The sequence below is a fragment of the Ursus arctos genome, unplaced genomic scaffold, assembly GCF_023065955.2.
Source record: "Ursus arctos isolate Adak ecotype North America unplaced genomic scaffold, UrsArc2.0 scaffold_93, whole genome shotgun sequence".
NCBI lineage: Eukaryota > Metazoa > Chordata > Mammalia > Carnivora > Ursidae > Ursus > Ursus arctos.
In genome coordinates this window covers 36007-59172 of record NW_026623115.1, presented here as the reverse complement: position 1 = coordinate 59172, position 23166 = coordinate 36007, and the positions used below count along the sequence as shown (strand labels likewise).

Genomic DNA, 23166 nt, shown 5'->3' with positions numbered 1-23166 from the left:
CAGCTGTCCTAAATTGTGCCCCCAAATTCAAGTCTTGAAGCGCTGACCCCAGGACCTCAGAATGGGACAGTATTTGGAGATGGGGTCTTTGGAGAGGTGATAAGGTAAAAGGAGGTCATTAACCAGCCCAGTGTGGCTGGTCCCCAGTGCGGCCTCCTGCTCTTGTAAGAGCAGACGACGAGGACACAGACACACACGGAGGACCGGCCACGTGAGGACAGGGGCAGAGACCCCAGGAGGCGCCCGCTCTGTGAGGCCTGCCTCTCTCCCTGCTAGCTCCCAGGATTGTGGAAACAGACACGCGTGAGGTTGAAGCCGCCAGACTGTGGCTCTTCTGCCCGGCAGCCCGTGCTGACTAACGCACACCTACCACGTGTCTCTTGCTTCTGCCCATGGCCCAGGTGGCCCCTGGCCCTGCACTGTTCCCGGCTGCCTTCCTCACCCACTGGGAGCCCAGAGCTGTGGGATGCTGGCCCCCCACGGCGGGAGGGAGCCAATGCACGGCGCGGCCAGGCTGGGCATCCCACCAGGAGCATCGACAGAGGAAGACTTTCCCTAGCGAGTGCTGGAATTTTTAGGGTGTTTTATTGTCATTAAAGAAAGGGAGAAGCAGCAGTAAAGGACATTATTACACTCCAGAAATTTCACGAGAAGAAAAGAACTACCCAAGCTACAGCAGTGGGTTTCCTATGAGTGGTGGGTGTGCATTCTCTCCCAGGGGGCATGGGGGCTCCGCTTCTCCTGCCCTGCACAACCGTCTCTCCCATGCAGCGGCTCCGACCTGGCACTCGCTCTAAGCCCGGGCGGAGATCGTCCTGCGGGTCCGCCTGTCTCAGGCCCCGAGGCCGCGGGCACTCTCTGGTCATCTTGTCTCTGCCCCTAGCTCCCCGGAGCAAGCAGGCGTTCCTGCCCAGCGTGCCTCGGGGCCGGGCCACAGGACGGTGCGGGCTGGGCCTGCTGTCCTGGCCTCCCAGCACCCGTCCACCTCTGTGCACTGAGGCTGCGTCCCGCCTGCCTGGCGACCAGGTCAGCAGGTGCCTCTGCAGGAGGCCCATCTGGCTGCCGTCACTCCTTCCCCGGATGGTGCCGCCTGTCCCTGGGGGCTCCTGCAGTGGCTGCAGGCCCGGGGACTTTTCCACATGTTCTCCACTGGTGGAGAAGGTCTGACTGACCATTCATGGCACGTCGGAAGCTTCTCTGTGGGGTGATGGTGGCCCGTGGCTTCCTCAGGATCTGAGACAACGTGCCTGCTCTGGGGGTGTCCTGCCCTCTGGAGCCTGGCCGGGACGGGGCTGCACGAGGCCAGTCCCAGCCAGCCAGACCCTGGGATCGCGGGCCGTCCACCTCCTCCAGGATGACCGCGGATGCCCAGCCCGGGGCCGACCCGGTGAGGGCCATCCTGCCCCGATGTCTCAGTGTGGCCCCAGCTGTATCTCGGTGGCTGCTGGGGAGGGGTCAGCCAGTGTCTGTCAGCTCAGGTTGGGGGCACAGCCTGCTGTCGCGTTGATCCTCCAAACGGGGGGTCAGGGCCAGGGTGCAGCCCACGGTGTCCACGAGCCCGGAGGGTGGAGTTGCAGGCCCAGGGTGGCGGTGGTGACAGAGGGTGGTGAGGTGGGAGGGCAGAGGAGCAGGCCTGGCAGCAGGCCGAGCGGCATGAACGGATGTAGCCGGTTCCTGTGTGGGGTCGAGGGCAGCCCTGGACACCTGCTGCAGAGGGCCGGCCCTAGGCCCCCTGCCCGATCATGTTCCTGTAGTCGGGGACGATGGTGCGCTTCAGCTCCACCACCGAGGAGAAGATCCACTTCACCTGCAGCAGGCGGGCCAGGGGGTGAGCGAGGCCTGGACCCCACGGACCGCCTCCCGCCAGAGCCTGCCACCCACACCCGGGACCGTGAAAGTGCGTGGGGTGCCTGGTGGGGAGGGCACGGGGGACAGCGAGGGGGCAGTGGTGGGCAGCGGGGGGACAGCGGGGGGCAGCAGTGGGGCAGCGGGGGGGACAGTGAGGTGGACAGCAAGGGGGCAGCGGGGGGACAACAGGGGGACAGTGATGTGGATAGCGAGGGGGCACCTGTGGGACTGCGGGGGCACGGGGTGGGGGAAGGCGGAGGTATAGCAACTGTGCAACGAGGTGGAGAGTGCAGGGACAGTGGGGGGGCAGTGGGCGGACTGTGAGGGGACAGTAGGATGCAGTGGAGGCCAGCGAGGGGGCAGCGGGGGGACAACGGGAGGACAATGGTGCCACATGATGGGGCAGTGAGGGGACAGCAAGGGGGTAGCAAAGGGGCAGCTGGGGGACAACGGGGGGACAATGGGGGGACAGTGGGGGGCAGTGAGGGGCAGCAAAGGTACAGCAAGGGGACAGTGGTGGGCAGTGGGGGGACAGCGAGGGGCAGCAGTGGGGGAGTTGGGAGGACAGTGAGGTGGACATCAAGGGGGCAGTGGGGGGACAATGGGGGGACAGTGATGTGGACAGCGAGGGGGCAGCTGTGGGACTGCAGGGGCACAGAGGGGGGAAGGCGGGGGGATAGCAACTGGGCAACTAGGCGGAGAGCACGGGGACAGCGGGGGCGCAGTGGGCGAACAGTGAGGGGACTGCAGGATGCAGTGGAGGCCAGTGAGGGGGCAGCAGGGGGACAACGGGGGTACAACGGGGCCACATGATGGGGCAGTGAGGGGACAGCAAGGGGTCAGTGAGGAGTCAGTGAGGGATCAGTGTGGGGAGAGTGGGGAGAGTGAGGGCATAGTGAGGGGACAGCGAGGGGACAGTGAGGCAGCAGTGAGGGGTCAGTAGTTTGGTAGAGTTCCTGACAGTGAGGGGACAGCAAGGGGACAGAGGGGCAGCGAGGGGATAGCATGGGGACAGCATGGGGACAGCATGAGGACAGCATGGGGACATGTTGGGATAGCATGTGGACAGTGTGTGGACAGCGTGTGGACATCGTGGGAACAGCATGGGGATATGTTGGGACAGCGTGGGGATCGCATGGGGACAGTGTGTAGAGAGCATGGGGACAGCGTGTAGACAGCATGGGGACAGCGTGAGGACAGCATGGAGACATGTTGGGACAGCGTTTGGACAGTGTGTGGACAGGGTGTGGACAGCGTGGGAACAGCATGGGGACATGTTGGGACAGCGTGTGGACAGCGTGTGGACAGCGTGGGAACAGCATGGGGACATGTTGGGACAGCATGAGGACAGCATGGGGACAGTGTGTAGACAGTGTGGGGACAGCGTGGGGACAGCATGGGGACATGTTGGGACAGCGTGAGGACAGCACGAGGACAGTGTGTGGACAGTGTGGGGACAGCATGAGGACAGCATGGGGACAGCGTGTAGACAGCATGGGGACAGTGTGGGGACAGCATGGGGACATGTTGGGACAGCGTGAGGACAGCACGAGGACAGTGTGTGGACAGCGTGGGGACAGCGTGAGGACAGCATGGGGACAGTGTGTGGACAGCGTGTGGACAGCGTGAGGACAGCATGAGGACAGTGTGTGGACAGCGTGGGGACAGCATGGGGACATGTTGGACCAGCATGGGGACAGCATGGGAACAGCATGGAGACATGTTGGGACAGCATGGGGACAGTGTGTGGACAGTGTGTGGACAGTGTGTGGACAGCGTGTGGACAGCATGGGAACAGCATGGGGACATGCTGGGACAGCGTGGGGACAGCACAAGAACAGCACGAGGACAGCGTGGGGACAGCGTGGGGACATGTTGGGACAGCGTGGGGATAGCACAAGGATGGCGTGGGGACAGCAGGCCGCAGTGAGGGGACGTGTGGGGACGCCCACCTTGAAGAGGGTCACAGTGGCACTGTAGCACACGCTGAGCAGGAAGAGGGTGATGAAGATTGAGATGGTGGTCCACAGCCCGTCCAGCTCCCCGTCCTGGTCCTCGGCACAGCTGTCGTCCAGGAGCAGCTCTGGACAGGAAGGGGGTGGTCAGTGCCGTGCCTGCCCGTGGGGGTGATTCCCTGGGGGACAGTCAGAGCCCTCTGCAACCTCAGGGTCCAGCCTCAGCACCCCCAGCTCTCCAGCTTGGGACTGGCCAGTGGGGGACCCCCTCCCTCTCTGCTCTGCCCTGTGCTGGGGACCCCTGGGGGAAGGCGCCCTGACCGCCTCGTGGCCTCTTCCCCTGGGGGCCAGGTCCAGAGGGTGGGAGGGTCAGCAGAGTCCAGGGAAGGGCTGGTCAGTGTCAGGGAGTGTCCTTGAGAATGAGTAGGTGGGAGTGTCAGGACAAGCTGGGTGTGGGGGTTTTGTGGGTGTTGGGAGGGGTGCAGGTGCCCTGGGGTAGAGGAGGGCTGGTCAGTGTGGTCAGGGTGTGGATGAGGTGCTGAGCAGCTGATGGGTGTTGGAGGGGGTAGGGAGCAGGCTGGTGTCCATGGTGAGGGTTCCCGAGACCGGCTCTGGTCTGGGCCCATGCCGGATGTCCCGTGTGAGGCCCAGTGTGTAAGGCCTGTGTGCATGGACATGCATGTGTGAGTGTGCAGCATGTAGCATGTACCCGAGTTTGTGCATGCATGTATGTATGCACGAGTGTGCACACATGTGTGAGTGTACATGTGCGTGTGTGTACACATGAGTGCACATACACGTGTGCATGTACAATCGTGTGTAAGTGTGCATGTGTGCATGTCTGGGTGTGCACAGTGTGCATGTACAGGCGTGTGAGTGGGCATGTGCACGTATATGTGTGTGAATGTGAGTGTGCATCCATGTGTGTACATGTACGATCACGTGTGAGTGTGCATGTGTGTACGTCGTGGTGTGCACACGTGTGTGTGCACATGCACGTGAGTGCGCACACATGTGTGCATGGACGTGCGTGTGTGAGTGTGCGTGAGTGTGCACCAATGTGTGTGTATGTACAACAACATGTGAGTGTGCACGTCACGGTGTGCACACGTGTGCATGTACATGCATGTGAGTGTGTACACACATGTGTGCATGGGCATGCGTGTGTGAATGTGTGTGAGTGCGCACCCATGTGTGCGCACGGACCCGCATGTGCACATGTGTGAGTGTGTGTGTGCGTGCAGGTGGCGCTGCTCAGCGGGACAGGCTTGTTTTCAGTGGGTGTGGACTCAGCGTCCAAGTGGGCCTCTGGGGTGGTCCCTCCCCTGGGCACGCAGGGCCCCCTGCCTCTGCACCTCTGGGGTTCGAGGAGGAGTGTCCCCACGAGTGGACAGGCCTGGCCCCAGGCAGGATGAAGCTAGGCAGGACCCCCGCACTTGAGGGAGGGTGGGGACCTGTTTGTGGAGTGCTGAGGGCAAAAGAGGGCCTGTCCCCACACACGGGTCAGGCACGGCTACTGCATTGGCACAGAGCTGCCACAATGTCTCAGGAGGCCCAGGGGACAGGGGGCCCAGGGCAGGAGGACAGGCCAGCATCCCACAGCTTGGGCTGGTACAGAGGTGGGAAAGAGCGTGCGCTCATTTCCCTGGGGGCTCTGGAGGGGCTTCTGCAATCCCTGTCCACACCCTCCAGCCCTGGGTAGCCCCTGGCCTGAGGGACGGCCCGGAGCGCCTGCCACCTCTGAGAAAGTCCCCTCTCCTGCCTCAGGCAATCCTGGCCACACGCTGTGGCAGCCTGTGCAGACCTGCCCACTCGGGGTCCAGGCCCCCGTGAGTCCTGCTCTCTGTCACCAGTGGTGACCCCTTAGCCTGGGAGCCGGCCTGTCTGTGCCGCCCAGAGGCCCGGGTGTCCTGAGCCTGCCTCGGAAAGAACCATGACAGTGTCGCAGGGTCCCAGGGCAGTGCTGGGTGCTTTATTTCATGCAGGGGTGCCTGCCCGGGAGGTATGTACACAGGGGTGGGGGCTGCAGCGTCCTCATGGGACCCTGAGAGCCCGTGGGTGGGGGGCTTGCAGGGGTGCCGGGCATGTTGCTCATTTACCCGGAGACTGGGAGAGGGACAGCTCTATGTGGTGGTTCTGTAGGGCTTCATGGAGCACCGCACATGAGAAGGTTTCTCCCTGCTGCCAGCGGTTCTTGTCCACCGAGAGCTTGCTGTAGAGGAAGTAGGTCCCATCCGCGTCCAGCTGGGGCGGGGTTGTTTGGATATTGGTCTCTGGTTCTTCCTGTCCATTACTCAGCCACTCGACATCAATGTCAGGTGGGTAGAAGTCTTTGACCAGGCAGGTCATGCTGACAGTGTTCTTGGATGCTATCTCCTTCGGGGATGGCGGCAGGACGTACACATTGGGCTGTTGGGCCTGCCCTGTGGGTCAGAGGTCAGCACACATGGTCACTCCGAGGATGAAGGGCTGGTCTTGGCCTGCAAGGCCCCCACCCCGGACCCTCCCTGCACCCCCACCCTGCTGCCCACCTCTGGCCTTGGAGATGGTCTTCACGATGGGGGATGGGAGGGCTTTGTTGTTGACCTTGCAGGTGAACTCCTTCCCCTTGAGCCAGTCCTGGTGCTGGATGGGAAGGACACTGACCACACGGTAGGTGCTGTTGAACTGCTCCTCGCGTGGATTCGTCTTGGCCGTGCGCACCTCCTGGTCACCCACGAACCAGCTGATCTGGACCTCAGGGTCTTCTCGGCCCAGGTCCAACACCACACATGTGACCTCAGGGGTTCGGGCAATCTTGAGGATGTCCTTGGGTTTCGGGGGGAAGATGAAGACCGAAGGCCCTCCCAGCAAATCTGGGATGGTAAGGGAGAGAGAGTGCAGGGGTCAGCGTGTGGGTGGGCTTCCTCTTGAACATCCATTCCCCCCACCAGGCTGTGGTGTGTGTGGGCCATCTGCTTGGGTGGAGAGCAAGGCCCTGCTGACTCACCTCGGCATGGGGGCTGTGGGGTCACACAGTTGCAGTCTTGGATCACTGTGGAGAGAGCAGACTGGGGGTTACTGGAAGCCTGGGGTGGGCACAGGTTGGGGTGGGTGTAGGTGACAACCAGGTCTTGGGGGGTTCCCAGATCAGGGACTGCAGTGGGGGTAAGCCGCCTGTGCTCTCAGTGGGCCAGGCAGCAACACCCAGAGGACCTCCTCCCCGAATTGGGAGGCCTTCAGGTGGGGGAGACAGCGGTGCCTCCCCTGTGCCCTGGGGTGCAGTGGGCCAGCCGACCTGGCCTGTCTTCCAGCAGACACACTCCCAATGGCCCATCCTCACCTTTCTTGACAACGTTGGTGTTACTGGCCGGATGGGCCACGGTGCAGGTGAAGGTGTCACTGGGCCACTGGCTGGAGGGCACTGTTACCATGCTGCTGAGAGAATAGAGCCCTGAGGACTGCAGGACGGACGGGAAGGTGGTCACGGAGCCGGAGTTCCAGGACACGGTCACTGGCTCGGGGAAGTAGCCGGACACCAGGCAGGCCAGGACCACTGTGGAGCCGGTCGTGGCCCCGCAGCCGGAGGCCAGTGGGAAAACCGATGGGGCCGTGGTGGAGGCTGCAAGAGAGGAGGCTGTGTGAGCACCAGGGTCTCACCCCTGCCAGGGTCAGGGCAGGACAGCAGCTGCCCAGGCCTGGGGTATCCCTGGGCCCAGCGCCCATGTGCTTCCTGGATGTCTCCAGACCAGCTGCCTGGCTTAGCTCTCTGGGGCCACAGGTGCCAGACTCATCAGCCCGGTCAGCTCTGGGTGACCACCTGGGTCAGTGCTGTGGGCCTCAGGCTTCCTCTGGGTGTCCAGCCTGACCAAGCCCTCTGTCTGAGCCCTGACCTGTGGCCCTTGCTCGCAGCCAGCTCCTGCTGGTCCCCTGAGGCCACTGCCCTGCTGTCCCCTCCTGATTCTGCCTTGGACCAGGGGGAACGTGTGTCCACCCACTGCCCGTGACCCCTAGCCCAGAGCCCTCGTCAAGGCCTGCCGACTGGCCTGCAGACCCCACATCTTCTGCGTCGGCTGTGCAGCCGAAGCAGCCAGGCCCCAGCCCCTGTCCCTGCCCCGAACCCACTGGTCCCTCCTCAGGCCTTCCAGGCATGGCCTCCTGAGCTCACTGAGGGCCCCTCCCATCAGTGCCCCCGGCCTTGGCCATCCCTGCTCTGGGGCCTGTCCAGCTCCTTGCCGTCCCCAGAGTCCTCCTTCAGCCGATGTCTTCCCTGAGCCTGTCTGACCCTCAGCGTGGTGGAGGGGAGCCTTGCCGTGCCCTGGCTGTCCTCCCCTGCGTGGTGCCAGCACCCCAGGGCACCTCAGACCCCCAACCCCAGCCAGGCCTATGCCCTCTGACCCAGATCCCCTCTGCTGAGGCCGAGGGTCCTGCCTGACGTCCCATCCCACCCACACCCCAGGCTTGCAGCCCTGCCTCTAGCTCCGATCCGGCCCCTGATTCTCTCCTCCACTGGGCCCACTGCCCCGTGCCTCCCCGCTGGCTTGGGCGTGTCGACCCTCTGCTCCTCGGCCCCAAGAGCGTCAGGCACAGGACTCAGGCCCTGGGACAAAGACCTGTGGTCACCCTCGGCGCCTCAAAGGTGGCCACTCCTGCCCCTTCTGCCCCAGAGACCTTCCCACCCAGGCTCTAGTCTCCACCCTAACGTGTCCACCCGGCCCGGCTAGCTCACCCTGTACCACATGTGCAGGGACGCTCACCTGGGCCCGAGCCCTCAGCTGTCTCTGTCCCCTGCACCTGCTCAGCTCACAGCAGGTCCAAGCTCCTGTGAGCTCAGTCCTTCTGCCTTCATACCCGGAGCCCTCCGGGGGCAGCTCTGTCGCCCCTGCCCTCCCAGCTCACTGTTCTCTGCAAAAGCAATGCCTGCTCCCCTGAGCCCCTGGGGCAGCCCCCTGCCCCTCCTGCTCTCGTACCCTCCCCTCCTCACCTGCAAGAACTCTGCCTGCTCCCCTGCACCCCTGACAGCCCCCTGCCCCTCCTGCTCTCCCACCCGCCCCTGCTCACCTGCACAAGCTCTGGTGCTCCCCTGAGCCCCTGGGGCAGCCGCCTGCCCCTCCTGCTCTCCCACCCACCCCTGCTCACCTGCACAAGCTCTGATGCTCCCCTGAGCCCCTGGGGCAGCCCCTGCCCCTCCTGCTCTCCCACCTCCCCTTCTCACCTGCACAGACTCTGCCTGCTCCTCTGAGCCCCTGGGGCAGCCGCCTGCCCCTCCTGCTCTCCCACCTCCCCTGCTAACCTGCAGGAGCTCTGCCTGCTTCCCTGAGCCCTGGGTCAGCCCCTTGCCCCTCCTGCTCTCCCACCTGCCCCTGCTCATCTGCACAAGCTCTGCCTGCTCCCCTGAGCCCCTGGGGATGCCCCGTGCCCTTCCTGCTATCCCACCCGCCCCTGCTCACCTGCATGAGCTCTGCCTGCTCCCCTGAGCCCCTGGAGCAGCCTCCTATCCCTCCTGCTCTCCCACCCGCCCCTGCTCACCTGCTTGAGCTCTGCCTGCTCCCCTGAGCCCCTGGGTCAGCCCCCTGCCCCTCCTGCTCTCCCACCTGCCCCTGCTCATCTGCACGAGCTCTGCCTGCTCCCCTGAGCCCCTGGGGCAGCCCCCTACCCCTCCTGCTCTCCCACTGGCCCCTGCTCACCTGCAGGAGTTCTGCCTGCTCCCCTGAGCCCCTGGGCAGCCCCCTACCTCTCCTTCTCTCCCACCCGCCCCTGCTCACCTGCACAAGCTCTGCCTGCTGCCCTGAGCCCCTGGGGTAGCCCCCGACCCCTCCTGCTCTCCCAACTCCCCTGCTCACCTGCAGGAGCTCTGCCTGCTCCCCTGAACCCTGGGGCAGCCCCCTGCCCCTCCTGCTCTCCCACCTGCCCCTGCTCATCTGCACAAGCTCTGCCTGCTCCCCTGAGCCCCTGGGGATGCCCCGTGCCCTTCCCGCTCTCCCACCTGCCCCTGCTCACCTGCACAGGCTCTGCCTGTTTCCCTGAGCCCCTGGGGAAGCCCCCTGCCCCTCCTGCTCTCCCATCCACCACTGTTCATACTGCAGGAGCTCTGCTGGCTACTTTGAGCTCCTGGCCCATCTCCTGCTTGTGTTGCCCTGTCAGGCCCTTGCTCACCTCCAGCTGGTCTTCCCTAGTCCTTGGAGCTCATGGACCACAGCAGCCCCCTGCCCCTCCAGCCCTATGGTCTTTCCCACACAGGTCCCTGAGCTCAGCCCCAGACTTCCTTGTGTCCCTAGGCCTCCCTGGCCTCTGCCTCCCGTCCCATACCCTTTAGCCCAGGTCAGGCCTCTGACGCCCACACCTGGGGCTCCTGTAGCTGTTGAGCTCCCTGCTCAGCCTCTGTGCTGTCTGGGCTCTGAGCCCACGGGAGCCTTGCCAGGCCCTCCTGCTCTGCTCTGCTCTTGTCCTATTCATGGGATGCAGCCCAGGGTCCCATAGGCAGCTCCTCTGACCCTGTCATGGGGCTTCAGCTGGTTCCCTTGGCCTGGACAGGACCATTAGCCCACGTGGTGGCCTCTGCATCCCCTGTGCTGAGCCAGCCCCTCCCTGTGTCCTCACCTCAGACCCATCTGTCCGCCTTGGCATTCGTCCTACAGTGGTCAGGCTGGTCCAGCCCCTGGGCTGCCAGCACCGGTGGGTAAGGGCAACCCTCAGGCTTCTGTCCACTATGCCTGTCATGGTTGGACGGTCCCCGTCCTGGGTTCCTTCATCAGCGTTGGTGCGTCCAGCAGTGTTGGCGTGGGTGAGCCCCTCCCCTGCCTCCCTCGTGCCTGCCCTGGGTTGGTGCCACGGACCCCTGGCAGCCTGCCTTCCCTGTGTTGCTTCAGCTGCTCCAGCCCCTGCATGGGGTCCTGAGGGCCTGGTCTCCCGTCAGCTCCTGTAGCTGGTTCTGCTGTCCCACCTCACTCCCGCGGTCCGGGCTCCGTGCAGACCCCACTCACCATGGTCGCAACTGTGGAAGCGGCTCCCCTGCAGGCATGCTCGCCCCTGCATGCTGCCTCCTCCCTGCTGATGCCCAGGCACACGTGGCTGAGCTCTGTGCCCACAGCCCTGCTTCCTAGCGTCCAGGCAGCCCCGGGAAGACTAAGAACAGGATTGAAACCAAGAGGCATGGTTTGCTTCCTGAAGTTCCCTTTTTTTCTGGGTGTTTTCTGTCTCAGAGGGCCTGGGGGGAGTTCGGGCACGGCCAAGGCTTCCCCAGGTGGGCGTGTGGGGTGGGGTGTGGTGGGTGCCCGGGGGCCCAAGGGAGAGCAGAGGAACCCCCCCACCATGTGCTGCTCTTGCTCTCTGCCTCCTGCAGGGATATGCCTGCTTCCTGCTCCCCTGCAGACGAGTCCACCCTGCTCTCAGCTGAGCCCTGAGCTGCCCCAGCCCTGGTGGGCTCCTCCTTGTGCCCCCGCCGACCCGCAGCCTGGGCGCACACGGTCCCACCCGTAGTCTGCGGACCAGCCCCGGGCTTGTCCTGTCCACACAGCAGGTTGGTCCCCCAGGTAGAGTTCTGTCCTCCTCGGGCTCCATCCATGGCTGCAGCTCGAAATTACGTGACCTCAAAGTGCATGTTTGGAGGGCGGCGTGTCTGAAGGCGCCGTGGCCCGGGTCCACTCAGCCAGTGGAAACCGTGGCAGCAACCTCTGTGGGTCTCGCCGTGCCCCCCGAAGCAGAGCTGGGAGGCCCGTGGGAGGGTCTGCCCTTGCCCCCCGACTCCCCTGATCTGGGAGCCTGTGTGGTTGGAACGCCCCCCGCCTACCGGAAGCACGTGGGCCGGCGGTTCCCCCTGGGCCTGCCCTGCGGCCCAGTGCCGGTCTGTCCACGCCTTTTAGAGTCTCCAGGAGAAAGAAGGAGCGATTTGCTCGAGGGCACGTGGGGGCTGCCCGGGACACCTGCCTGCAGCTGTTAGACCGTGTCTGGAGAAGGAAGGCCTCGCACGGGCTTTTGGACTTCCTTGCCCCGCCAATGCTCCGGAGCGTGCCGGGTAGCACGGAGGCAGGGATCCGGAGTGTGCGTGGAGGAGCGCAGGAGGAGGGGCCTGCCGAGTGTGGTAGGGACAGCGGGGTCTCCCTCGGACACCGATTTGGAAGGCGGGTGCGCAGTGCACGCGTGGGAGCCGGACTTCGGGCCTCGGGGGAGAGCAGCCTGTGCCCCGTCGTGCTGACGGGGAGAGAAATCCACCCTGGCTTCCCTTCCGCGTCAGGCCGCTGGGGTTTTCTCTCTTCGGGATTGACGGGGGCAGAATCCGTATGGGCTCCCGAAAGCAGCTCCTCTTTCAAGCAGTGGCCGTGGGCTCGGATACTGGATATTCCCCCCACTGGGAAGCGAGTGTTCTGTGGCGAAGGTGGAGCAGGGCTCCCGCGGCCAAGGCCCCCGCACGCCAGCCTCCTCAGGCCCGTTCCTGAGGAGCCGCCCGGGCCCTCAGCCCCCGTGGGCACGTGTGGACCCCACTCTGGCCGCGGCGTCTCGAGTCAGGGGCCGGCTGGAGAAGGCTCCACGCTGCCCCATCCCCATGCACCACGTCCGGGAAGCACGCTAACCACGAGGGCAGAGGAGGCGTTTCCGGGCTTGGGCGGCAGGGCGAGGAGGGGACGGGGAGCAGAGGGAGCTTCTGTGGAGGGGGATTGCTGCGGAGGCAAGGAGATGGGGCAGCTCGACCGGGCAGCACCACGGACAGTGCCCCGCAGGCCGGGGCCCGGGGGGGGGGGGGCACGGGGTGCCTTGGTCAGGCTCACCGTCGGGGCCACCACAGGTGCTGAGCCCAGCGGCAACCGTGGGCTTCGGCTCCCCGGGATCTGCTAAGGCCGGCTCAGCGTTCGTAGCAAACGTAGCGTGACGCGAGCGCGTCGTCCCGGCGGAGTCTGGGACATGGAAGGCTCTGGGGTGTGTGGAAACGCTCGTCCCTGCTCCTTGTCTATAACCGAAACTTGTGTGAAGGAACACGGCCTTCCAGTCGTAAGAGAAGGAAGTCACGGGGGTGACGGCACAGTGATGGCGGAGTGGGGACGGGTGCTGCCTGCACTTTCCGAGGGGAGCGTGAGCCATGTGTAGACTTGTGTAGACTTGGGCCATCACCAGGAAGTAAGGAAGGAGATCGGATGTGCACTTTGTTCTCATCGACTGGAACCGTCCACGGGTCAGCGTCCGCGCCCGGCGTGACCCAGCCCCTTCCTCGGGTCAGGGTCTGTGCCCGGCGTGACCCAGCCCCTTCCACAGGTCAGGGTCTGTGCCCGGCGTGACCCAGCGCCTTCCACGGGTCAGGGTCTGTGCCCGGCATGACCCAGCGCCTTCCACGGGTCAGGGTCTGTGCCCGGCGTGACCCAGCGCCTTCCACAGGTCAGCGTCCATGCCTGGCGTGACCCAGCGCCTTCCACGGGTCAGGGTCTGTGCCGGCGTGACCCAGCCCCTTCCACGGGTCAGCGTCCACGCCTGGCGTGACCAGCGCCTTCCACGGGTCAGGGTCTGCGCCGGCGTGACCCAGCCCCTTCCACGGGTCAGGGTCCGTGCCCGGCATGACCCAGCGCCTTCCACAGGTCAGCGTCCATGCCTGGTGTTACCCAGCGCCTTCCACGGGTCAGGGTCTGTGCCCGGCGTGACCCAGCGCCTTCCACGGGTCAGCGTCCATGCCTGGCGTTACCCAGCGCCTTCCACCGGTCAGGGTCTGTGCCCGGCGTGACCCAGTGCCTTCCACGGGTCAGGGTCTGTGCCCGGCGTTACCCAGCGCCTTCCACGGGTTAGGGTCCGTGCCCGGCGTGACCCAGCGCCTTCCACGGGTCAGCGTCCATGCCTGGCATTACCCAGCGCCTTCCACGGGTCAGGGTCACCTCTGGGCTTCTGTACCCACTCTTCCCTCCCGTGTCTCCATCTTCATGGGGCTTCTCCTCTGTCTGTGTCTCTCCTCCCCAGCCTCTGGTAAGGACACCTACCATCAGATTTAGGGGCTGGACCATCTCACCTGAAGGTCCTTAACGTCAATCACATCGGCAAACACCCTTTTGCAAAGGAGGTCGCATTCACAGGTTGCAGGGATTAGGCAGTGGACATAGCTTTTGGGGTCAGCATTGAGCCCACTGTGCTGGGTTCATAACAGAAGGAAAGCAAGTGGGTCTGTGGGACCCTGAGAAGGGAGCCCCTTCCTGCTGGGAGGGACCGTGAAGGCAGCATCCCTGGCAGTGTCCACCCTGCGGCCTGCTCTCAGGCTGTGTTCCCCTTGTGCCAGGACCCCGCTGGCCCTCCTGACCGGTGACAGACACACTGGCCTCCCAGGCTTGTGGGAGATGCATTCTGCCATGTGCAACGGCCTCTGGCTCTCAGGGCCGGTGTGAGGGAGCCCTTGTTTTCCTTGTGCTGGGGTCCACGGGCCAGGTCTCCTGACCTGGGGCACCAGTCGACGAAGGAAGACACTCAGCTCTGCCCTTGGGGGACCGTCAGTCCAGGAGATGGGAGGAAGGCACCCAGGCCTGAGTTCGGAGAACCTTGCTGGTGGGTGTGGGTCTTGTCAGCTCCAAATGAACAAAACTCCCTTAAAATTGTATTATTTCTATCATCTATCTATCTATCTATCTATCTATCTATCTATCATCTATCTATCATCTATCTATCTATCTATCTATCTATCATCTATTTATCATCTCTCCATCCATCCACGTATTATCTATCTTCTATTTGTATCTATCATCTTTCTATCAATCATATATCTATCATCATCATCTATCTATCATCTATCTATATACATGTATCTATCTATCCATTTAGCTACGTATCTATCATCTGTCCATCCATCCATCCATCTATCTATACTTCTATTATCTATCTATCATCTATCTATCTATCTATCTATCTATCTATCTATCTATAATCTATCTATCATCTCTCCATCCATCCACGTATTATCTATCTTCTATTTGTATCTATCTATCATCTGTCTATCCAACCATCCATCCATCCATCCATCTAACCATCTCTCTCCATCTAGCTATCTCTCTATCTATCTATGTGTAGTTTTGGGCGTTATCCAGGTTCCAGGTCCGTGGTACTTTCCTCCCCCCTTGCTGTGCTCTCATGGGCCCTAGACCCCGTGGGGAGAATACAGGGCATGTTCTAGCATGCACCCCCTTTTAAAAACTGTAAGGGAGAAGGAGAAGCATTTTCCTGGAGGCCCAGTGAGGACAGCCCTGGGACCCGCGCTGGCCCTGGCAGCAGCATTTAGGGCAGGGTTTCTCCCATCGGAGGTACAGATCTTCGTGACCAAGGACATTCCAGAAAGCTCCAGATCATCTCTTGTTGCGTCTGTGCGAGGCTGCATGGCTCCGACGTTGTGAGGACTTATCTGGATGTTTCCTGCAGGTTGTCCACAGCCAAAGCTGACATGCAGAGTGTGCTGGGGGCAGAGATGGAGCCCCTGCTCTGAGGTCTGGTCACATCCCTGTGACTCTGGTCCCAGTTAGAGTAGAGCCTGGCTGGGTGCTCCAGAATGGCCTTAAAGCTGAAAATCTCCTTTATTTGATCAGTGTGGGGGTGGGTTTCCTGAGACGGCGTGTGTCCCTGCATGAGTGCCGGGTGGGGCCGTGCCGTGGCCTCGTCCTGTTTTCAGCCCGCACCCCTGCTTCCCTGATGTTCTATTTAGACCAAACCCTCCAGGTCTGGGAATGAGCCTCGGAGCTGCCGGGTCCTGGGAGTTGTGCCCCGGGCGGGAGGCCAGCGGCCAAGGTCCGACCCCCGTCAGCCTGCACGCTAGCCTCGCTCACTTCCCTCCCTGGTCCGGGACCGAGTCCGCCTCTGAGTCCGTGTGACAAGCGTCAGGGATGGAGCCTGTCTCCAGAGGGCCGTCCCCACGTGTGGAATCTCCCGTCCAGAGGACTGGGGATTTGTGCGCTGGACGTGTGGCCACGGGCCCTGAGCCGTGGTACCTACAGTTCACGCGCCCCAGACAGGGCCCAGAGGGCGCCCCGGGCTGCTCACGTCTTTCCTTGTCTTGGGTCCTGAGCACTCTTGGTAGATGAGGGAATCCTGCCTCTCATCACGTGTGTTCACATAGTCTCCCCGTTTCCAGTGGACTTTGCAGAGACCCTAGTGGGACGGGGTCTCCAGGCCGGGAAACCACCTCTTTCTTCTGAGAGGGGCGCAGCCTCAAGCCCAACACTGCCTGGCCAGCTGGCCGTCTGTCCCGCACCTTGGCTCCTGCGTTCCGGGCTCTTCAGGCCTCTTCTTGAGGACGGCGGTGGCCAGCCCCCGACAGCTCTTGCTTCGTGTCTCGCTCAGCTCATGGGGACCTCCAGGCTGGCTGGCGGGATGGGGGCCCAGGCTTGGTCTGTGTGTGTGCGCTCAGGGGGTGGACAGCTGGGGGGACGACCGGCGGTCCCTGGAGGCCCATGGTGGCTCTGGGCTTGGTGCTTGTGCAGCTGTGTTCCTATGGCCTCCTGCGCTGACCACGGAAGTAGCTGCTTTGGGTGTGTCCAGGGGAGACCGTGCCTTTCATGTCAGCGTGGGAAAGGGTGGTGAGTCTTGGCTGGAGACCAGGAGAGCAGGTGTGAGGGACTGAGCTGGGTGCCTCTGGGGGTGTCAAAGGGACTGTCGCAGGGAGCAGCCGGCTGGCCACCTGGGCCTTCTGCTCCCTTCCCTCTGGACGCTTGTCCACATCGTTAGGGGGGTAGATACCTCTCCCAAAGCGTGCTCGGGCGGCATGGGATTTGTAAAAAGGAACTTTACTGAGGGACTCAAAAGGAAGGCAACAGGGCTGCCAAGCTCGGAGCGAGAGGGGAGGCCAGGGTGGATGGGGTTGGGCGCTGCTGGCTGAGGCGGGACCCCTGGGAAGCTCCTTCTGCTGGGAGACCCCTCCTCCCACCCCAGGAGTCCTGGCCACAGCCCCGAGCCGTCCCGTGGCTTCTCCCCAGCAGCTCTTCTCTGTCCTGGCATTGTGCAGGGTGGGAGCTGCCAGTGGCCGGCAGGAGGGCTGGGCAGGGGCCCGGGGCTGGGCAGGGGCAGGGCACTTGGACCCGGTGCCGTGGAGGTGGGAGCCAGTGTGGGAGCCGAGGTCCCGCACTGGACTTGGACTGTGAGTCCCGGTTTGGCTCTGGACTCTGAGTGGTGGGCGGGCCATGGGCTTCCCCCTCCCTGTGCTCTGGGGGCTGTTCCGTGAGAGCAGAAGTAGCCCTGACCCCCAGGACCAGGGAGAGCCCAGGGGCCAGCACCTGTGCCCAGCTCAGGTCGCTGCATGGGAGGGGCTTGTCCCAGAGCGGGCTGGGGTCGGGGCTGTGATTGGCAGGTGCCCGTGGGGCCTGGGGCCTTGGAGCTGAGCTGGAGCCGTCTGCGTGTCTGCGTGCTGGTCAGCGTGTGTTGGCTGTGGCCTCGCCTCCCACGGCGGGCAAGCAGACCGCCTGCGACACGGGGAGGGGAAAGCAGGGCCTCGTTGCTCTGTGCCCGGGCCTAGTCTGCGGGCCGCACGACGTTGGCGTAGTCTCGGCTGGCATGGGTCTTCTCCTGCAGGACAGCGGCCAGGACTCACCTCACCTGGGGGCAGGGCACGTGCGTGAGGTCGGCTCCGCCGGGCGCACTCCCTCCCTCCGGGCCTGCCCCGCCCTGGCCGTGGCCCTCCAGGCTCCCACCTTGAACAGGCTGGCGGTGGCTCCATAGCTGACGCTGACCAGGAAGAGGATGACGAAGACCAGCAGGCTGGCCCACAGCTCGTCCAGCTCCGTGCTCTCGGCGGCATCCGCACAGAGCTCCTGGAGCTCCAGCTCTGTGGGCACGGGCCGGTCAGCCGGCCCCGGCGCAGCCCCCGCACGGGCTGGTGGGGTCGGCAGGCCTGGCCCCCCACCCCGAGGAGAGGAGAGCATCATGACGCCCTGGCCTCCGCCGTCCTGCTGGTGGCTGCAGTGGCAGGCCGGCCAGTCCAGCCGCCCAGCCCACCCGCTCTGCATCCGGCCCTGGTGGCCGGGGGTCCAATGCCCCGCGGGGCTGCAGGTGTGGCAGGGACCCGCTCTCTGTGGGTCCCCACCCGCAGCCCTGGCCCAGACCGCCCAGCGGCTCTGCTGTCCCTGCACGGCCCGTGGCCCCCGGCCCGTCCCCCAGCCCCGTCCCCACTCAGTCTTACTCCTGCCAGCCTGAGGACCTCTGTGACGTGTACACGCATTTGCAGCCTGCCCGGAGCCCTGAGGGGCTCAGCTGTGTAGCCGAGCTCACAGGACCTGGGGTAGCCCCGGGAATCCATGACGTGGGTGCTCCGGGGGGCTGGCTGGTCCGTGCGGACCTCGTGGAGGCCCGAGGTGCCCAGAGCTGCCCCCGGCCCTATCCCGGGCCCCCGGTGTCCCCGGGCTCCTCCTCCCTGGCCCACCGTCCCCTGCACAGTGGGCTTCCATGCTGATGAGTGAGGGTGTGGCGTGTGCATGGCCCTGGGGCTCCCGCGTGGCACGTCGGAGCCGGGTGCCTCCGACCTTGTGTGCGCGGAGTGTGGGCCAGGTGTGTGCCGCTTTTCACATGGACGTGTGTGTGTGTGTGTGTGTGTGTGTGTGTGTGTGTGAGCACGGCTGAAACACAGGGCCTAGGGCTGTTGGAGACCTGCACAGAGGCGTGGTGACGGCAGGGGTGGGCTTGGAGCCTGGCTCTGGCCCCTCAGCCTCCTGCCCTGGGATGGGGCCCGTGGCCTGTTTGGGGTGTGGTGCAGTGAGGGAGGAGACAGAGTCCACACTCTAGCCATGTGCGTGTGGGTGTGGGTGTGTGTGTTGGTCCCTGGGGAGAGGATGACAAGGAGGGTTTGGACTTGGGAGGCCAGGGTTTGGAGGAGACTGCCAGGTGGGGGTAGGAGGCCTCTCCACGTCCATCATGGATACATTGGTCCAGGTGTGACAGTGAGAAAGGGCTAGGGAGTAGCCTGGGTGACAGGGCAGGCCGTGGGAGGCCACTAGTGACCACGTGGGTGCTGGTGGTCCGTGGCGATATTGGAGCTTCCCTAGGACTTGGTGTGGTTGAAGGGAGACTCGGGTGAGCCCTGGGGGTCCCGGGATCCATCAGGGTGGAACGGCGGTGAGCAGAAAGCAGGGCAGAGGGTGTTGACCCCCGTCTGGGTGACCAGTAGGCAGGCAGGATGCGGCTGGAGGTGGGGTGTGGGACCAGGCTTGGCACTGGCCACAGTGTGCGGTCAGAGGCCTGCCCGGTCCGCGTGTAGGAGGGAGGTGACAGCGAGGGGACGGACAGGTGGGGCAGTGGGGTTTCTGCGTGCAGGTACCGGTGTGGGGGTGTGACTTGGTCCATTTCTCCACTCAGAGGGCCTGTGTGCAGCTGGGGCTGGCGATAGGGACTTGTCTGTGTCCAGAGGGCTGGCAGGAGACTGGGGAGGGGGCTGGCTGGAGGCTGAGGCCTCTGGGCCTTCAGGAGAGGGAGGGGCTATGGGGTCTGTAGTCTCTGGTCCCTCTGCGGGGACCCCAGCCGCCCCAGCTCTTCGGACTCCTTTGAGTGGGCATGACCCCTAGTGGGGTGGCAGGGAAGGCCCCATGACTTGGATGGCGATGGTGGGCCGAGCCCGGCCTCAGCCCTGCTGCGCCCCCTCCTGTCCCCTCTGCTGGGGGCCCCTTCCTCTGTGCCAAGACCTCCCTGCTTGCGACCCTGCCTGCCCGCAAGAATGGCTGTGCCCGGGGCTCTGAGCGGACACTGCAGTATTTATTGAGAATGAGGGAGGGAGGCCTGGTCAGCCCCGCCCCTGCCCCAGCAGGAGGGAGCCGGGAGGGGGGCAGCGGGTGGGGGAGGGGCGTCATTTACCGGGGGTCTTGGACACTGTTTTCTTGAGGATCCTAGAGTCGGACAGCGCCTCGTGCACCACTTGGCAGGTGAAAGCGTTCTGCTCTTCCCAGTCCGCCCGGCTGACCTCCAGGCGGCTGAACACGAAGAAGGCGGGCCTGGAGCCCGGGACCTTGTGGGGCCACGTGGTGGCGTGCTGGTCTGTCTGAAGGGGGCTGTCGTTCCGAAGCCATTGTACCGAAATGTCCGCAGGGAAGAAGTTCTGGATCAGGCACGTGAGGGTGACCTTGTCCTTGGTCCCCTCGTCCTCCTCCGGGGGCAGGAACACGTAGACCTCCGGGGCGGCACGCTTGCCTGGGGACAGGTGTGGGGTCAGCCCAGGCTCCCGCCCGGGAGGCCCACCCCCTGCCCTGGGGCTGTGGCTCACCGGGGGCCTTGGCGATGGAACGCACGAGGTCCTTGGGCAGGTCTGGGTGGGTCACCGTGCAGTGGTAGGTCTCGCCCTCGATCCAGTCCTCCGTGTCCACTGGCAGGGTGGACGTGACGCTGATTGTCCCGTTGAACTGAGCCCTCTCCTCCGGTTTGCCTGGGTGCACGGGTTCCCCACTCTCCCGGGACCAGGTCAGGCTCATGCCCTCCGTGCTGGCCAGGTCCACCACCAGGCAGGTGATCTTGGGCGACTTGTGGACGTACAGGTCAAGGGGGCTGGGCGGGGTCAGGTAGCTGCTCACGCCTCGGGGGTCAGACTCTGCGTGTGTGGGAGGGGCTGCGTGAGGGCGTGCGGTGGCCCCTCTCTGAGCCCGAGTGTGTGGGAGTCGGTGGGGGTGGGGGGCCGTACCTGTGCACTTGCGAGCGTTAGCATTAAAGGTCAAGCCTTGATAGACGACCTGGCAGGTGTAGGTTTTTTGGGACACCCACTCGCCCTGGGTGATGTTGAGCTCGCTGTGGGTAGAGGTCACGTTGCCCTCCTGTGTGCCGGGCGCGGTGTACGAGAACATGTTTGTGGCCTTCTGCCCGTCCACCAGCCAGATGACCTCCATGTCCCCCGGGACGTAGCCGGAGACGAGGCACAGCAGCTGGATGGTGGTGTGGGTGTCGCCGAGGGGGTTGCAGGAGGAGTGGAAGAGCTTCACGGTGGGCGGAGTGAAGCTCCTGGCGCATGCTAGGGTAGAGGTGGCAGCATGGCGTTGGCCTCCCTGAGCCCAAGGACTCGCCCGCCAGCCTAGGCCCCATGTGGGCCGGGCACTACCAGGCATGGCAGTGTGGGAGCCCACGCACCGCTCCCGTTCAGCCGGTCCCTCCTCCCTCCGGGGTCGTGTGGGCAGCCCAGGCCTGGCTCACCTCGGAAGGTCTTGTTGATGGCGGGGGACCCCGCGTGAGCCACGCTGCAGGTGAACGTCTGCTTGGCCCACTCGCCCCAGGTGGTCACCTGGCCGATGGCGCTGTGGAGGCCGGAGGTCTGGTGGAAGGTGGTGGGGAGGGTGGCAACGCTCTTGTTTAGGGACCCTGTGTCCCAGGTCACGGTCACCGGCATCGGGAGGTAGCCCGAGACCATGCAGCCCAGGGTCACCGAGGGGGTACTGGCGATGTCACAGCAGGAGGCCAAGGGGAACACGGACAGGTCCCGGCTGGAGGCTGTGGGGATGGGGCCAGTGTCAGTGCCCATCTTGGCACGATCACCCCGTCCCATGCCGGGCCCACAGCTGACCCGGGGCGTCCCGCTCCCAGGCCCCTGGGTGGGGGTCTGAGAAGGAGAAGCATGGGGCAGAGTGGAGGAGGCTCTGGGACCCCTTGTCCATCCTGGGGGGAACCTCCCTTATTCCCGAAATCTGCTGGGAACCGGCATTCCCTGCCCTCAGCCCTGAGGGGCAGGAGTGTGGGGTTCTTGGGGAGTGGAGGTGTGTGACCCCTCCTCTCCTGACCAGCTAGGCCTCTCTGGTCCTTGCAGGGCTTTCAGGGAGCCTGACTAGTGGCCCCGTTCACAGAGGAGAAGACACCATAGCACTCCTCCCCCAGCTGGTGACTTGGGTTTGCAGCCTGCCTGTGCTCCCTTGGCCTTGGAGCTCAGACCCCAGCTCATGCTGGCCTTGCCCCTCAGCTCCACTCTGCCAGCCTGTGCAGGGAGGCCAGTCCCATGGCCTTGTGTGTGCACCGCGGAGACCAGTGAGACAAACCAGCCTCACTAGCTCTGCCCGATTCAGGTCAGCTAAGGTCAAGGGGCCCACCTTGGTCTAGCCTGGCCCAGGTCAGCCCAGGATATCCCATTTCAAGCAAGACAACTCATCCGAGTTCAGTCCACAAATTCAACCAGATTCATTCAGCTCGGCCCAACTCAGCCCACCAGCCACGTTCATCCCACCTGGTCGGTTGCAGTCGTGTTGTTCCCATGACCCCAACCACTGGGCCTACACCACCCTTTGTGCCTCAGGGAGCCCGATGCAGCCAGGCCAAACCAACCAGCTGAACCCAATTTAGCCCAGCTAAGCTCAGTTCAGCACAGTTCAGCCCAGATCAGCCCAGTTCAACCCAACCCTGTTTAGCCTAGCTCACCTCAGCCCAGTACAGCCCAGCTCGGCTCAGTAGAGCCCAGCCCAGCCCAGCCCACTTCAGCCCAGTGTAACCTAGCTTAGCTAAGCCCAGCTCAGCCCATCCCAGACCAACCGAGCTCAGCCCAGTTCAGCCCAGCTCAGCCCAGTGCAGCCCAGTGCAGCCCATGTCAGCTCAGCCCAGTTCAGCCCAGCTCAGCCCAGTGCAGCCCAGTGCAGCCCATGTCAGCTCAGCCCAGTTCAGCCCAGCTCAGCCCAGTGCAGCCCAGCTCAGCCCAGTGCAGCCCAGTTCAGCCCAAGTCAGTTCAGCTCAGCTCAGCTCAGCCTAGCTCAGCCCACCCAGTTCAGGCCAGTGCAGCCCAGTTCAGCCCAGTCCTGCTCAGCCCAACTCAGCCCAGCCCTGCTCAGCCCAACTCAGCCCAGCTCAGCCCAGCCCAGTGCAACCCAGCTCAGTCCAGCTCAGCCCAGCTCAGCCCAGTTCATCCCAAGTCAGTTCAGCTCAGCTCAGCTCAGCCTAGCTCAGCCCACCCAGTTCAGGCCAGTGCAGCCCAGTTCAGCCCAGTCCTGCTCAACCCAACTCAGCCCAGCTCAGCCCAGCCCAGCCCAGTGCAGCCCAACTCAGCCCAGCTCAGCCCAAGTCAGTTCAGCTCATCTCAGCTCAGCCCAGTTCAGCCCAGCTCAGCCCAGTTCAGCCCAGCTCAGCCCAGTGCAGCCCAGTTCAGCCCAGCTCAGCCCAGTGCAGCCCAGCTCAGCTCAGCCCAGCCCACCCAGTTCAGCCCAGCTCAGCCCAGTTCAGCCCAGCTCATCCCAGTACAGTCCAGTTTAGCCCAGTTCAGCCCAGCCCAGTTCAGCCCAGCTCAGCCCAGTTCAGCCCAGCTCAGCTCAGCCCAGCCCACCCAGTTCAGCCCAGCTCAGCCCAGTTCAGCCCAGCTCAGCCCAGTTCAGCCCAGGTCAGCTCAGCCCAGCCCACCCAGTTCAACCCAGCTTAGCCCAGTTCAGCCCAGTGCAGCCCAGTTCAGCCCAGCCCAGCCCCGTGCAGCCCACCCAGTTCAGCCCAGCTCAGCCCAGCTCAGCCC

General features: G+C 64.1%; 2 gene segments (V, D, J or C); both read right to left on the bottom strand.

Annotated features, from left to right (window-relative positions):
* Nucleotides 1-886: 886 nt before the first annotated feature.
* LOC130541831 (immunoglobulin heavy constant gamma 1-like) lies at nucleotides 887-10921 on the bottom strand. The segment is given in 7 exon segments: nucleotides 887-1807; nucleotides 3801-3931; nucleotides 5903-6226; nucleotides 6335-6658; nucleotides 6793-6837; nucleotides 7126-7404; nucleotides 10766-10921. Coding segments are annotated over 7 exon segments (1239 nt in total).
* A 6316-nt stretch (nucleotides 10922-17237) lies between these two features.
* Nucleotides 17238-21234, bottom strand: LOC113267143 (immunoglobulin heavy constant epsilon-like). The segment is given in 6 exon segments: nucleotides 17238-17321; nucleotides 17402-17550; nucleotides 19566-19898; nucleotides 19972-20292; nucleotides 20383-20706; nucleotides 20886-21234. Coding segments are annotated over 6 exon segments (1560 nt in total).
* Between the last annotated feature and the right edge of the window lie 1932 nt (nucleotides 21235-23166).